At 50.7% G+C, this 14,631-nt stretch overlaps 2 protein-coding genes across 6 annotated transcripts; one reads left to right on the forward strand and one right to left on the reverse strand.

Annotated features, from left to right (window-relative positions):
* Positions 1–1,174: 1,174 nt before the first annotated feature.
* VKORC1 (vitamin K epoxide reductase complex subunit 1) lies at positions 1,175–3,336 on the reverse strand. Of its 4 annotated transcripts, none has more exons than XM_072942986.1 (3): positions 2,888–3,320; positions 2,097–2,206; positions 1,175–1,641 (listed from the first exon to the last, which is right to left on the reverse strand). In XM_072942986.1, the coding sequence occupies exons 1-3, from the start codon at positions 3,139–3,141 to the stop codon at positions 1,433–1,435; spliced, it is 573 nt and encodes a 190-aa protein (XP_072799087.1). In that variant the 5' UTR covers positions 3,142–3,320; the 3' UTR covers positions 1,175–1,432. The 4 variants fall into 4 exon arrangements, with proteins under 4 accessions (XP_072799087.1, XP_006201383.1, XP_072799088.1 ...); XM_006201321.4 differs by having other exon boundaries at positions 2,969–3,296; XM_072942987.1 differs by having other exon boundaries at positions 2,780–2,910.
* Positions 3,337–9,861: 6,525 nt separating this feature from the next.
* Positions 9,862–14,152, forward strand: BCKDK (branched chain keto acid dehydrogenase kinase). 2 transcript variants are annotated; one of them, XM_006201323.3, is made up of 12 exons: positions 9,862–9,992; positions 10,580–10,947; positions 11,073–11,141; positions 11,238–11,348; positions 11,640–11,687; positions 11,766–11,885; positions 11,958–12,056; positions 12,254–12,327; positions 12,663–12,791; positions 12,882–12,971; positions 13,432–13,590; positions 13,683–14,152. In XM_006201323.3, exons 2-12 carry the CDS (start codon positions 10,753–10,755, stop codon positions 13,825–13,827), a joined length of 1,239 nt encoding a protein of 412 aa, XP_006201385.1. In that variant the 5' UTR covers positions 9,862–9,992; positions 10,580–10,752; the 3' UTR covers positions 13,828–14,152. The 2 variants fall into 2 exon arrangements, with proteins under 2 accessions (XP_006201385.1, XP_072799089.1); XM_072942988.1 differs by lacking the exon at positions 11,073–11,141.
* The last annotated feature ends 479 nt before the right edge of the window (positions 14,153–14,631 follow it).

Raw genomic sequence — 14,631 nt, forward strand, 5'->3', positions numbered from 1 at the left:
CGGGAAACAGAGTTACACCTCATAGGTGCTGGAAGACTCAATTAGGAGGGAAGAACACTTGGTGAACCCTTTTTCCCTTCCTGGCTTCTAACTTGGGACAGCCCAGACTGTTCAGGAACCCTGACCCCAACCCAGAGGCAGCTGTGGCTCCAATTAAGAGTACAGATACTGAAGCCAGATGGCCCTGATGGATTCAAGTCCTGAGGGCTCCCTAACCCCCTCCCCAAAACGAGCTGTGTGATCTTAGGCAAGTTACTTAGCCTCCCTGTACCTCAGTCTCCTTATCAAGATAGGGATACAGTTGGTCCTCTGTATCCACAGGTTCTGCATCTGTGGCAGATTCAACCAAACACAGATCAAAAAAAAAAAAATCCAGAAAGTTCCAAAAAGCAAAACTTGAGTTTGCTGCTTGCCAGCAACTAGTTACATAGCATTTACATTGTATTTACAACTATTCACATTGTATTAGATGTAAGTAATCTAGAGATGACTTAAAAGTATAACTTGAAGTATATGGGAGGATGTGTGCAGGGTATATGCAAATTCTATGTCATTTTCTATAAGGGACTTGAGCATCCTTGGATTTTGGTTTAGGGAGTGGGTAGGTCCTGGAACCAGTCCCCTGCGGATACCAAGGGGTGACTTTAATAATAATACCTACCTCATTCCGTTGCTGTAAGGATTGAATGAGTTGACACATATCATGTTATTAAACAATGCTTCACATGTGGATGAGTGCTTAGTACACATTTGGAGAAACAAAACAAAACAAAACAAAACACTCACAACCTGCCCCTGGCCCTCTAGGGCCATCAAGACTGGCTTGAGTTGGCAAATAAGGCAGCTGGAGGGATTAAATTTAGACTATAGGAAAAATTTCCCAGCAAGCATGCACAGAATCAGAAGGGCAGCTCACCCTTGCAAGTGCACTCTTGGCCCTCCCAGAAGACGAGGCCTGGCTTCTGTAGGCAGCAAGGACAAGCTGCCAGCCAGTTTCCTGGGGGTGGGGCTAATGGCACCCCAGGTCTTGCTGACTCCACATCCTGGAGAAGGGACTAACCATCCTTCCCAGGTGGGCCCTCCTCTGCCTCTGACTCATATTTTCTGGTCCCAGAGGAGGAAAGACTGGGGAAGGCCCAACGCTAAGGGTCCCTGGCCAACAGATGGCTCAGACTTGATTAATTAAGAAACTTTATTGTTCTGAAACTTCCCTTCTTGGGCAACAGCAGGAGCTTTAGAAATCAGCCCTTGGGGACAGAGCCAAAGGCACTAACATGGAGGAAAGAGTGTGGCATGATTGGTCCATTGTCCTGTGGGGGAATATGGTGAGGGCAGGCTGCAGACTCTTCTAAGGACCCAGACCTGGCCCCCTTAGGCAAAGGTCACATGCCAAAGCAGAGCAAATGTGATCAGCCTGGCTTGGGGTGAGGGCTCAGTGCCCCTTGACTTTGCCCTGGGGTCTCTGGACCTCCCGGAAGCTGAGCATCATCAGGCCCACATTAATGGCATAGGTGGTGATGCAAACGATGCAGAAATCATAGAGCACGAAGAACAGGATCCAGGCCAAGTAGACAGAACCAGCAAGAGACACCAGGGAACTCAGTACCAGGAGGATAGATGCCCAACGGCCCTGTAGGCAACCTGCAAGGCAGAAAGGGGTCAGTCATGAGCTTCAGGGTCTGGCCACCTCTAGAACACTGCCATGACTCCCTGACAGCCAGGGCTACTGGGGAAGAGTCTCTAAAATGAGAGGCTCCCACAGGCCCCACCAAGGCCTTGGTTCTCTTATCTGTTTACCAAACCCTGGGACCCAAATAGTGAATTTTCCTGCTGAGCTCTACATGAAATGAAAGACAAGCAATCCTTGGATTCCCCCAGAAAGGAACTTCTGAGTCTTTTCCACAAAACTAGGCTCCTAGGAAGTCTTTAAAGTCCCATCTGGTTCTGACAGTAAAGATTCCTGTTAGTTCTCACCTCCAGGGTGCTCTTTGATGAGCAGTTGGCTGTCAGATGTCTGGGTCACCAAGATTGCAAGGGATGGGCCTGGGCTGGCTAGGAAGGGGGTAGCCTGTCATGAGAGGGTGGAGGCCACTCACCTAACAACAGCTGTATTGTGTAGAAGATGCAACCGAATATGCTGTTGGATTGATTGAGGATGCTGTCCTTGCCCAACACGTGTTCCACCAGTCCAAAGCCCTGGCCCCACCTAGTAGAGGGGAGGGTCCAGGTTAGGAGTGTCAATACAGTGCTGTGGGCCTTGTCCCGGGACGGTGATTTCCAAGAAGCCACCTGGGCTGTCCTTCCCTTTCTCCCCCTTCCCCCAACCCCCATGAGTCCAAGGATCAATGACCTCCTGACATAGCCTCCCTTTGGCCACGTCAGGATCCCATGTCACTGCTCCTATCCCCACTTCAGGCCTGGCCATGGCTCCCCCATAGGCCCCTCTTTTCATCCTAGACCTTCAATAATTAAGATGTCTTGCTTTGCATAGTTACCAGACACTGGGAAACCAGGGCAGTATCTCTTTCCCCTGGACGCTGCGTGCGCCCTTCCTCTGCTTTAGGTCATCCCGCTACCTAGGACCCTCAAGCATAGCCTGACCTGGCCACCCTACCCCCAGGCACAGCGGCCATCCTTAAGAACATTATCAGTCCCTAATACGACCCCAGATCCCTGTCCTGCCCCGTCACTGTTATTCCTTGTCATCAGGATCCATGTGCACTCCCCTGAATAACCCCAGTCCCCAGCACCACCTGCCCCCACTTCCCCACACTCATACTTCAGAAACACCCGTTTCGCCAGGCCACGCCCCCTTGAGCAGCCCGGTCCCCGTGGGTCAGCTCCTTGGGCACCCCGATCTCTATAGACTCCAGAATCATCTGGCAACCTGGTCGCCATGCACACTTGGTCCACTTGCACCGCTCCTACGAGTAGCTGCTTCCCGCAAGCCTTCCTCTCCCGCGCAAACCTGGAGGAGAAGACGCGCGAACAGCTGACCGCGGTGCCCACGTCGCAGAGCGCGCGGTAATCCCGGTCTCGGGCGCGCGCTGCCTTCACGTGCAGCGCGTAGAGAGAGAGCACTAAGCCCGCGAGGCAGAGCGCGAGCCGCACCCATCCAGGGCTCCGCCAGGTAGTCCCCATGTCGTCTGCTCCCACCCGAGGCGCCAGAGGGAAGGGAACCAGTCACGGAGCAGGCCCCAGGAGCGAGAAGGGAACCTGCCAAATCAGGCCCGGCCTCTCCCGCCACTCGGACTGGGCGATTGGCCTGCTAATCTCGCACTCCCTGATCCAATTGGTTGTTTCTAGGACCTGGCAGGCGTGCTGCCTGCGTAGGAAAACAGTTGAGGAATGCTGGGACTGGAAAACCAGCTTAAGAAACGTGGGTATTTACGGCTTTGGAGGCCTGCCGGGAATGATGGGAGTTGTAGTCAGAGCGGCCGCAATGCCTCAAGGGTAATGGAGTTTCCGGAGTTTTAAAAACTATATTAATCTCAGAGTAACAGGATATAACGCTGTTCTATGCCAAGCCTTGTTCTGACTTTGGAACATCAGGACCTAGAGACCAGCGGATCAGGGAATTTAGCGAATACTGTAATCGAATCAAGAACCTAGCATTTCCCCTGAAATGATTATCAGACTCTACTACGGCTATAACCTCCAATCAGCCTAGCTTGCTCAGCCTTTCCCTCCTGCCACATCAGCGCCTCCTGCTGGCCGATCTCTCTCTCCGTTTCTCCCCTGCATTCCCAGCTCCATCACCGTGGCCATACCCTGAGGGTATCATAACCTGTGTTCCAGTGAAGTGGCGCCTGGCAAAACCTAAGCCCTGGTCAACCCAACTGTCCCTCTTTCCAAGCCTTCCGTGAGCTAGCTGAGCTCTCCCCTTCACAGACATCGCATCTATTGATGACCCATCTCACCCATACCTTTCCTTCCTTCTCATCTGCATTGAAACTTTTCCCCATTTTGGAAGCTGCCGCAAATACCCTTTCACATTCAAGTTTTGGGAGGCAAAATTTAACGCTCCCATCCTTTACTTCCTCACTTCCTTGCTGCCCAGCACACCATAAACTAGCTCCTGCCCCCTAGTACTCTCCTGACAACTAATAGCTGGTGTTAATATAGGAAAAATGGGGCACTAGAGGATGGTCGTGTCCCAGGTTTCTGGGATGCTCCCTGCCAAATGAGGGTCCTTGGCTTCACACAGGAAGGAATTCAAGAGCGAGCCATAGTTGGGTAAAAGTTGATTTATTCAGAAAGATGCACACTCCATAGACAGAATGTAGGCTGTCTCAGAAGCCCAAAGAGGTCATGAAGCGTGGAGGGATGTTAAGTTTAAAGTAAAAGTAGAAGTAAAAGTAGATACTCCATAGACAGCGTGCAGGCTATCTCAGAAGGTAAGAGAAAGCGAGGAGGTGGGGGGTTGTTAGTTTTTATGGGCTTGGTAACTTCATATGCTAACAAGTGGGAGGATTATTCCAACTACTTTGGGGAAGGGGATGGGATTGCCAGGAACTGGGCCACCACCCACTTTTTGACCTTTTATGGACCTCCGAACTGTCATGGCGCCTGTGGGAGTGCCATTAACATGCTAATATATTACAATGAGCGTATAATGAACCTCAAGTTCTACTGGAAGCCAAATCTTCAATTGCTGTGTCATTCCTTTAATGGTTGCACCCTGTCCCCTTCCCTCCTGTCTCAGTGTCACTAGGATGCTAAATTCAGTGGATATTTTTCAGTTCTAATCATGCTTTTACTAACAGTATTAGTCACTGTTGGCCACTCATTCCTGGGAATTCTCTCTTCTTCTGGATTCAGTGATATTTCACTCTCCTGCTGGCCCTCCTCCCTCTCTGGCTGCTCCTCACACCCACTCCTCTTCTTCCAGACAGGGTGGTCAGTGGAATAATGGTCCCCAAAGATGTCTGTGTCCTAATTCCTGGGGCCTGTGAACATGTTACATGGCAAATGGGAATTAAGGGAGGAGGATATATTCAAGTGGTAAAGGACATGCCTAGCATGCATGAAGTCCTCGGTTCAAACCCCACTACCTCCTCTAAAAATAAATAAATAAACCTAATCCCCCCCCCAAAAAAAGATGGGGAAAAAATGGGAATTAAGGTTGCAGATGGAATTAAGGTTACTAATTTGCTGAGTTTTAAACAATGTAATTACAAGATTCTTTAAAAATGAAAAGGGCAGCAGAAGGGTCAGAGGGAGGTGTGACTACGGAAAAAAATCACTGAGAGATGCAATGCCTGCTGGCTTTGAAGATGGAGGAAGGGGATGATGAGCTAAGGAATGCAGGTTGCCTCTAGAAGCAGAAAAAGGCAAAGAAATGGATTCTCCCCTAGAGTCTCCAGAAAGGTACTACTGACATCTTGATTTTAGCCCAGTGAGACCCATGCCAGACTTCTGAACTACAGCATTATAAGATAATAAAATTCATGTTGTTTTAAGCTACTAAGTTTGTGGTAATTTGTTATAGCAGCAATAAGAAGCTAATACAGAGGACTAGGACTTAGGCTAGTTTCTCACCTCTTCCCACAGTCTCCTGGAATGTTGCTTTCATCTGTGGCTGACTTCCGCAGAATGAGTGATCTCAGAGGGAGCAAGGTGGAAACCACAGTGTCTTTATGATTTAGCCTCAAAAGTTACATTGTCATTTCTTATTATCCTATTGGGTTGGGTCAGCCCTGTTCAATGTGGGAAGAGGCTTCAGAGTGATAAAGCCCACCAAGAGGTGGGAATCATTGAGGATTTATTAGTGTTCGGCAAATCACCACAAACATAATGGCTTAAAACAAAAACAATTATTTTCTTTTCTCTCACAGTTTTTATGGATTAGAAATTTGGGACAAGCATTTTGGCTGGGCAGTTCTGGCTCATATCACTGCAGTCAGATGATGGCTAATGCTGGAACAGTGGGAGACTGATAACCTGGCATCTCTCTCCTTGGGGGTCTCAGGGCTATTCGTGAATCTATGTAGCCTCTCTATCCTGATAGAGGCTAGTTTGGGTTTCCTCATAGCATGGCACCCTCCCAGGCTACAACAGCCAGTTTCCAAAATTGTCCTCAATGATTTTCACCTCCATACCATTGTGTAGTTTATTCCCACACTAAATAGGACTGACCTGACCCAATAGGATAATAAGAAATGATGGTTTGTGACTTTGGAGGCCAAGTCATTAAGATATTGTGACTTCCATCTTGCTTCCTCATAGATCACTCCCTCTGGGTGAAGCCAGTTGCCATGTCATGAGGACACTCAAGCAGCCCTAGGGAGAGGTCCACTTAGTGAGAAAGTGAGGCCTCTGGTCAACAGACAGCACTAACTTGCCGGGCATATGAGAGAGCCATCCTGGAAGTGGGTTCTCTTGCATCAGTTGAGGCTTCAGGTAGTTTCGGGCAGCATCTTGACTGCAACATCATAAGAGACCCTGAACCAGAAACACCTTGCTCGGCTGCTCCCAGATTCCTGATCCAAAGAAATTGTGTGAGATAATGTTTATTGTTTGGAACTGCTGTATTTTTAGGGTAATTTGCCACACAATAATAGATGATTAATATAGGGCAGTCAGATTACTTACCTGGCAGCTCAGGGCCCCAGTAAAAATGCTCTAGGGAGCCAAGTGGAAGCTTTTATGATCCAGCTTCAGAAGTCATCATATAGTAGTACCTCCACTGTAATCACAAGTCTGCTTAGTTGCAATGCAAAGGAACATAGAACTCCACTTCTTTTTTGGTGTTTTTTTTTTACTTTTTTTTATTGAGTTATAGTCATTTTACAATGTTGTGTCAATTTCCAGTGTAAAGCACAATTTTTCAGCTATACGTGAACATACATATATTCATTCAGAACTCCACCTCTTGATGCAAGAAGCATCAAAGTCATATTCTAAGATGTTCATGTGGGGTGGAGCATCTTTGGAAAACACAGACTGCCACATGAGGCAACATTATTTTCTCCCATGTCTTCTCTTACTCCCTACAGAACACAGCTTCTGAGCTCTGACCTGAGCCCAGATGTCTCTCCTGGGCTCCAAACCCGATGGTAGAAACATCTCTTAAACATCACTACCTGAATGTCTCACAGACCGATCAGATGCAATACAATGCACCCAAAAGTGAACTCCTTACCTTCCCCAAACCCGTTCCTCCTCTGGGGTTTCCCATTTTAACCAAGTCCTGCTACCCCAATCCACCCAAGTCACTGTTCCTGGACTACTCTCTTACTCCTTGTAATCTATGCAGACCACTACCCTGGTCACCATCATCACCTCCCATCTAGATAAAGGCAGTGGCCTCTTCACTGGTCTCTCAGATATATTTGTCCCTCAACTCAAGATACATTCTCCATACAACAATCAAAATGCTCCTTTAAAAATGTAAAGATGTAGTATTGTCACTCTGCCTTTCAATAGCATCCCATTTCAATAGCTCAGAGGAAAAAGCCCCAAATTTCTTTCATTTGTTTAACAAATGTTTATTGATTACCTGTTATGTTCCAGGGATTGTGTTAGAAACTCAGGATTAATTGGTAAAGCAGACAGATATTCATACTCTGGTTTTTCATTTTAGGAGAAAAAAAAGAGCAGTTAATATAATAAATACAAAAAGTATATAGTACGTTGCTAGTGATAACTGCTACAGATAAAATAAAGGGTAAAACAGAGTGAGGGGAATGGAGGTGATTGCAAATTTTAAATAGGATGATCAGGTTGGGCTTATTCAGCTGACATTTGGATAAAAGCTTAGAGGAAGTGAGGGAGTAAGCTATGTGGAAATCTAGGGGAAGGGTGTTCCAGGCAGAGGGAACAGCCAGTGAGAGGCCTTGAGGTGGAATATGTCTGCTGTATGTAGGGAACAACAGTGGGGCCAGTGTGGTTGGAGCCAGGAGTATGGGGGGTAAGGACGGAGAGAAAAGAGGTGAATGAGTCGTTAAATCTTTCTGGGCCTCTATCCCCTCATCTGTGAAATACGGATAATAATAGTACGTCTCTCAGAAGGTTGTTATGAAGATGGAATGAATACCTGTAACAAGAGTGCCTGATCAACGGTGAGTGTTCTGGAGGTGGACTCGTGGAGTGCGTGTCTAATCTTCACCGCCGGGGGCAGCAGCGAGTCCCGGTCTGGTACTTGTCCAGCGCGCAGGGTCGAACGGGGTGAGGCCCTTGCCGGATGCCTCCCGCCTCTGTGGCAGCCACAGCCGCCGTCTCCCGCACTCCCCGCCACACCACGGCCACGTGGGCGTTAGAGTCCTGGGACGCTGCAAGCACTCCTTTGCTTCTCTGCGCACGCTGGCCTCCCCACTGGGAGCACCCGCCCCACTCCCTTCTTCCGCTGCTTCAAGCCCTGCCTGCCTCCCAGCCGCCTCCAGAGCAGAGTGGCCTCCCAACTTCACTCCAGGATATTGCCAGGATGTGGGGGGAAAAGGGTGGGAATGGGAGGCAAAGAGAAAATCAAGACACTCAGGGATCCCCTTCCTGATAATCTATGCAGACTTTCCCCCAATTCCTCAGGCAGGCTAGCCAGTGGTGAAGGGTTCTAATTCTGCTGAAGTTTAAAGATCACTTTGGGCTCCAGAGATACCACCTGCTTCACTTACCCCTTTATTTTAAAATTTAAAGATATTTATATAGCACAAGGAACTATATTCAATACCTTACAATGGCCTATAATGAAGAAGAATATGAAAAAGAATATACATAGATATGTATGTATAAATGAATCACTTTGTTGTACACCACAAATTAATGTAACATTGTAAATCGATTATACTTCAATTTAAATTTTTTTTACTTAGAAAACACATAACTATGGTAAAGAAAAGCCCAGTCAGTCCATGAACACACACACACACACACACACATACACACACCCCCTGAAAAGTCTTTCTCTCGTCATCTCCTGCTTGGAAAAAGTCTTTTCATTGGTCTCTCTGTATTTGGTCTCATTGATCCAATCCCTGCAGCCAGAGTGTTCTGTCTAAGGAGCAGATCTATCCAGTCAAAATTCTTCAGTGGCTTCTTAATCCCTCAGGACAAATGTGATTCCTTACTGTTCAAGACCTGGTTCTAGTCACTCCATTCAGTCTCTCTCCTCCCAGACTCCACATGGTTCCAGGCTCTTCTCTGTCCTGCCATGTCCTTCCTACTCATGCTGCATCTGTACCAATGTCCCAGTCCCCAACTGATGCTTCCATGGCCTCCTGTGCTGCTCTTAGCACGACTGATGACACAGAATTTGTCTTCCTCTTTGGGACAGGTCTATTTGCTTAATTCAACACCCAATCTCTTCTCCTAGCATAGAAAAGTCACCTAATCAGTGTTTGTTGCCAGAATGAATGAATGAATGAATAATAATAATAATAATAATAATAATAATAATAATAATAATAATAATAATAAAGTGTTAATTTCATGCCTGGCACTATTCTAGGCATTCTACATATATAAACACATGTAAACACACAACCTCAAGTTTGATACATCCTCATTTTACCAATACGGAAATTCAAGTATTGAGCAGTTTAAGTAACTTGCCCCAGATAATAAGTGGCTGAGCAGGGGTTTGAACCAGGCAGTCTGGTTTTCCACAAATGAATCAAGAGCTAGAAGGAAATGGACTGGACCTCAGGGGAGGAATCCAGGTGCGCTTTGCATCTAAGGGTCTTTTCCCATTTGTTTCCCAGGGTCCCCATTTTATAGAGCAGAAGACAGAGGCCCAGAGAGACCAGATAACTCCGGGAGCCCTGTGGAGAGAGCTGTGGTATTTATTTGGGGGGTTCCAGGAGCAGGGTCATAGCCCAGGTGGGCTGGTGCCAGGGTTGCTAGTGCTTCGTTCCGAACTACAACTCCCAGGAGGCACCGGGCTCCTATAGCCCACGCGACGTCACGGCAGCCTAGGGCGCAGGCGGCTCCGCTAGCCCGGACGGTAGTCTGTTGGGCCGTTCCGCTCGGACCCCGGCCCTGGCTCTGGCCCCGCGGTAAGTGGAGCGACCCGCGCAGATCTTCCCGCAGAGGCTTCGCAGCTCGCGCCCGCAGCCTCTGCCCTTGCGGCCCTTGCGCTGGATCGCTGGAGCGCGCGTGGACCGGGTGTGGGGGTGGGGGGGACTGGCATCTACCATATGGAGGGGACCTGGGCAGAACCAAGTGACCCCGCGGAGGAGGGAACCCAAGACAGGGACTCCCAAGCCCCTGCTTTCACGCAGCCGACTTCGGGTGCACAACTGTGTGATGCACATACGCAGGCCAGGCTCCAGCCCGGGTCTGAAGGCGCCGGATTAGGGGTCAGCCCCGCCCCCTGAACGAGGGTTGCTTGGGACCAGAGGGAGCAGGGGCGAGGTTTTTAGGCTGGTTGGTTCCAAGGATCCCCGACCTCCAGACTACCGGATAGAGCTTCAGGTTGAAGAATAAAAGCTCTGGAAAGCAAGGTTGTCCAGGCTTGGCCTGTGTTTGGGGACGTGGTTGAAGGGGTGGGCAGAGATTGTCCAGGTCTAAGGATACCAGTGCCCACATGGAGAGATCGTGCAAATTCAGACCCTCACAATTCCTCCTTACCCCACCCTGGTAGATGGGAGCTGCTCCCTGGGGGCTGAGCTTGTCAGCATCCTCGACCGACCCGTGCCCCTGAAGTCAGAGAAGAGCCCCTGCCTCCCCGCACCCCTCTTGCCTCGTTTTGGGGTCGCCTTCATCTATCGGGTCTGCAGCCCGAGTGGCCGCCCAGTCCGACAAAGGAGCAGAAGAATGACACTGGCATCGGTGCTGTGGAGCGGCCCACGGGGCGGGCCACCACTCTGGCCTCTCTTGGGTCCCGCACTCTCGCTCCGGGCCCGCTCCACATCAGCCACCGATACCCACCACGTGGAAATGGCACGGGAGCGCTCCAAGACCGTCACCTCCTTTTACAACCAGTCGGCCATCGACGTGGCAGCAGAGAAGGTGCGCAGCTAGGGCAGTGAGGCCTGTGTCCCTAGCTGGAGCGCAGTGTCCAGGGAGGGTTGGAGCTAATGTGGTGGGGGCAGGATGTTGGAGATCTAGTGCTTAAGGCCCCTCTGCCCCTCCAGCCCTCAGTCCGCCTCACTCCAACCATGATGCTCTATTCAGGCCGCTCTCAGGATGGCAGCCACCTTCTGGTAAGCTTCCTGCCCATATTTTTCTCTTGGCCCCTGGACCTCTGACCCAGCCACTCAGGTCCAGTCCCTAACTTCCCTTCTTTTTCTTTTTTCTAGAAAAGTGCCCGGTACTTGCAGCAAGAGTTGCCGGTGAGGATCGCGCACCGCATCAAGGGTTTCCGCAGCCTTCCTTTCATCATTGGCTGCAACCCCACCATACTGCACGTGGTAAGCTGGCCTCAAGGGGACATAGGTTTCCCTAGTAGAGAAGACCTTAGATCAGTGTGCTCACCACCCAGGGGGTAAATGGGGAACCAGAATGGTAGAGACTTCCCTACCAAAAGGTTTCAGAGCCTTAGAGGACTCAGACCCAAGCCTTCATGGAGGCTTGAGAGGCCATGATGGGGTTTGAACCAAGTGCATTGGAATGAATGGCCGTCCCCATAGGTGGGCATGGGTGGCTGTTCTCTACCTAGTGCCCAGAGCATCCCTGTGAATTCCCACATCTCTCCCTTGCAGCACGAACTGTACATCCGTGCCTTCCAGAAGCTGACAGAATTCCCTCCGGTGAGGGCTGGGCCAGGGCAGGGTGAGGGGCTGAGAGGTCAGGGCTGGACCATCCATGCTCATGACTCTGGCCTGCAGATCAAGGACCAGGCAGACGACGCCCAGTACTGCCAGCTGGTGCGACAGCTGTTGGACGACCACAAGGATGTGGTGACCCTCTTAGCTGAGGGCCTGCGTGAGAGCCGGAAACACATAGAGGTCAGGTGGGGGCCCAGGCCTGTTGGAGAGGCTGGGAAGGGCACAGGGTTTCTGAGGCCCCACTCTTTACAGGATGAGAAGCTCGTCCGCTACTTCTTAGATAAGACACTGACTTCAAGGCTTGGGATACGCATGTTGGCCACACATCATCTGGCGCTACATGAGGACAAGGTGGGGCACTGGGACCTAAGGCCCACCTGGGAACCTCAAGTGGGACAGAGGGGACTGGGCCTGGAGCTTCCTTGGGCCGGGGACCTGGGTTGAGGGCCTGGGGAGAGGCGTGGAGCTGCTTCAGTAGTCCAGAGGTGGCAAGCATTTGGTGGCCAAGGTGTGGATGGAGGTGATCCTGACTTTCTTTTTCCTGTCAGCCTGATTTTGTTGGCATCATCTGCACTCGCCTCTCACCAAAGAAGATTATTGAAAAGTGGGTGGACTTTGCCAGGTGAGGCTAAAACGGCTAAGGGGATGGACGTCTTCGGGCAGAGAAGGTTTGGGTCTGAGCCCTTGCCCAGGGCATGGTCTAGGGCAGGGTTTTTCAACTGTGGCACTATTAATGTTTGAGGCCAGATAATTCTTTTTTGTGAGGGCCTGGCCTATGTTTGTTAGGATGTTCAGAAGGATCTCTGGCTTCTACTCACTTGATGCCAGTAATATTCTGCAGTCGTGACAAGCAAAAACAACTCCAGAGATTGTAAAATTTCCCTGGGGGGCTGGGGACAGCATCACCTCCAGCTGAGAACCACTAGTTTAGGGCTGAACCCTTGCTCCTATCCACAGACGCCTGTGTGAGCACAAGTACGGCAATGCCCCCCGAGTCCGCATCAATGGACACGTGGCTGCCCGATTCCCCTTCATCCCTATGCCACTGGACTACATCCTGCCGGAGCTGCTCAAGAACGCCATGAGGTGGGCTGGCTGGATATGTTGGAAGGGGGCAGACAGGAACTGGGGTGAAACTGGGGTACCACCACCTACTGGTCTTTCCCCCCTGCATAGAGCCACAATGGAGAGTCACCTAGACACTCCCTACAACGTCCCAGACGTGGTCATCACCATCGCCAACAATGATATCGATCTCGTCATCAGGTTTGCCCTGACTGGGAGTTGAGGTGGGGTAGACAGGGGTTCCAGGCAGTTTCTGACTTGCTCTATGACCTCAGGCCAGTACCTGCCCCACTCTGAGATTTAGTTTCTGGTCAGACAAGATATTTTGCTGTCCTGAGATTGCCATGAGCTGGACATGAATGAATCTGGTGCCAGCTGTGGGCCCTGGGGGCTTGTCTTTGTCAGTAATGTAGGGGCTTGGAGTAGGCAAAGTGTCAGAAATAACCAATCTATGATGCTGGGCTGAGAATTAATGTCAAGTCCTGCAAGAAGTTAGAACTAGTCAGTGGCAGAGGTGAGGATGGAAAAACACCTTACAAATATCAAGGCCCAGGAGTCTAGGTGACCACATTTGAACAGCAGGGTAGACCTAGCACTGTCTGCTTGAGGGGTGGTGAGCCCCACCGAAGCTGAGCCAAGCCTGTTATTGTCATCCTGCCAGGATTTCAGACCGGGGCGGGGGAATCGCTCACAAAGACCTGGACCGGGTTATGGACTACCACTTCACTACAGCTGAGGCCAGCACCCAGGACCCCCGGATCAGCCCCCTCTTCGGCCACTTGGACATGCACAGTGGCGGCCAGTCAGGACCCATGCACGGGTGAGGCCCCACCTGGCCAGAGTGGAGGGGTGGGGGGCCCCAGGAGACTCAAGCCTCTGAAGCCCGTGTCCTGTCCCCCTGCCCACCCCCAGCTTTGGCTTCGGGCTGCCCACATCACGGGCCTACGCAGAGTACCTCGGTGGTTCCCTTCGGCTGCAGTCCCTGCAGGGCATTGGCACAGATGTCTACCTGCGGCTCCGTCACATCGATGGCCGGGAGGAAAGCTTCCGCATCTGACCCCATAGCCCTTGGCCTGCTTGCTTGCCTGGGCTGGGTCATACATCCTGCCAGGACCTTCCAGGCCAGGCAGGGTACCACCCTGCTCCACACACTGCTGCACCTGGGGTCTCAGGGCCCCAAACAGATGGACTTACATGGAGCCAGGTACCACCCTCCTCAATGGGGTCCACTGCTTCCCTGCCTCCAGACCTCAGAGGGGAGGAAGTGGGAACCCTTGAGGTCTCCAGCACCAGCTCCATTATTCTTGTTCCTGGGGAACCCCCATCTTGACCTGCTGTTTGTTATTAAAGTTCACATTTTGAATGCCCTCTTGGGCCCCACATGTGAGGAAGGCAGGTGAGCTTTTGTTTCTGCCCCCCATTCAGGTACCCTGGGCCCTTTGGGTTTAACAAGTTCATGTCCCAGTCTCTAACTGTCCTCAGAGCCTGTCAGACCAGGAATAAAATTGGCCCCGAGTCTCTTGCACATTAGATTTGGTGGGAGTGGGGATGACTTGGGCAGGTTGTGCAAAGACCTTTTATTCATTTCATTTACCAAGTGTTTCTGGATCCTGGACAATATTGAAGGGCCCAGGTTGGCCCAGCTTCAGGTCGCACTTCTGACACTTCCCTTCCTGGTAGTCACAGTTTGTGGAGGTGAAGGTCAGCAGACTGAGCAACTTTCTGAGCCACCTGATTCCTGAAGCTGAGTAAGGTTAAAAAGTGCTGCCTGCCAGCTGTGCCTGCTACTGCCAAGGAAAGAAACACACAAGATTGCGCCCTGGCAGGGAGGCCAAAAGGAAAGGGCTCCAGAGAGCAGGTG

Source organism: Vicugna pacos, chromosome 18, assembly GCF_048564905.1.
Source record: "Vicugna pacos chromosome 18, VicPac4, whole genome shotgun sequence".
Taxonomy (NCBI): Eukaryota; Metazoa; Chordata; class Mammalia; order Artiodactyla; family Camelidae; genus Vicugna; species Vicugna pacos.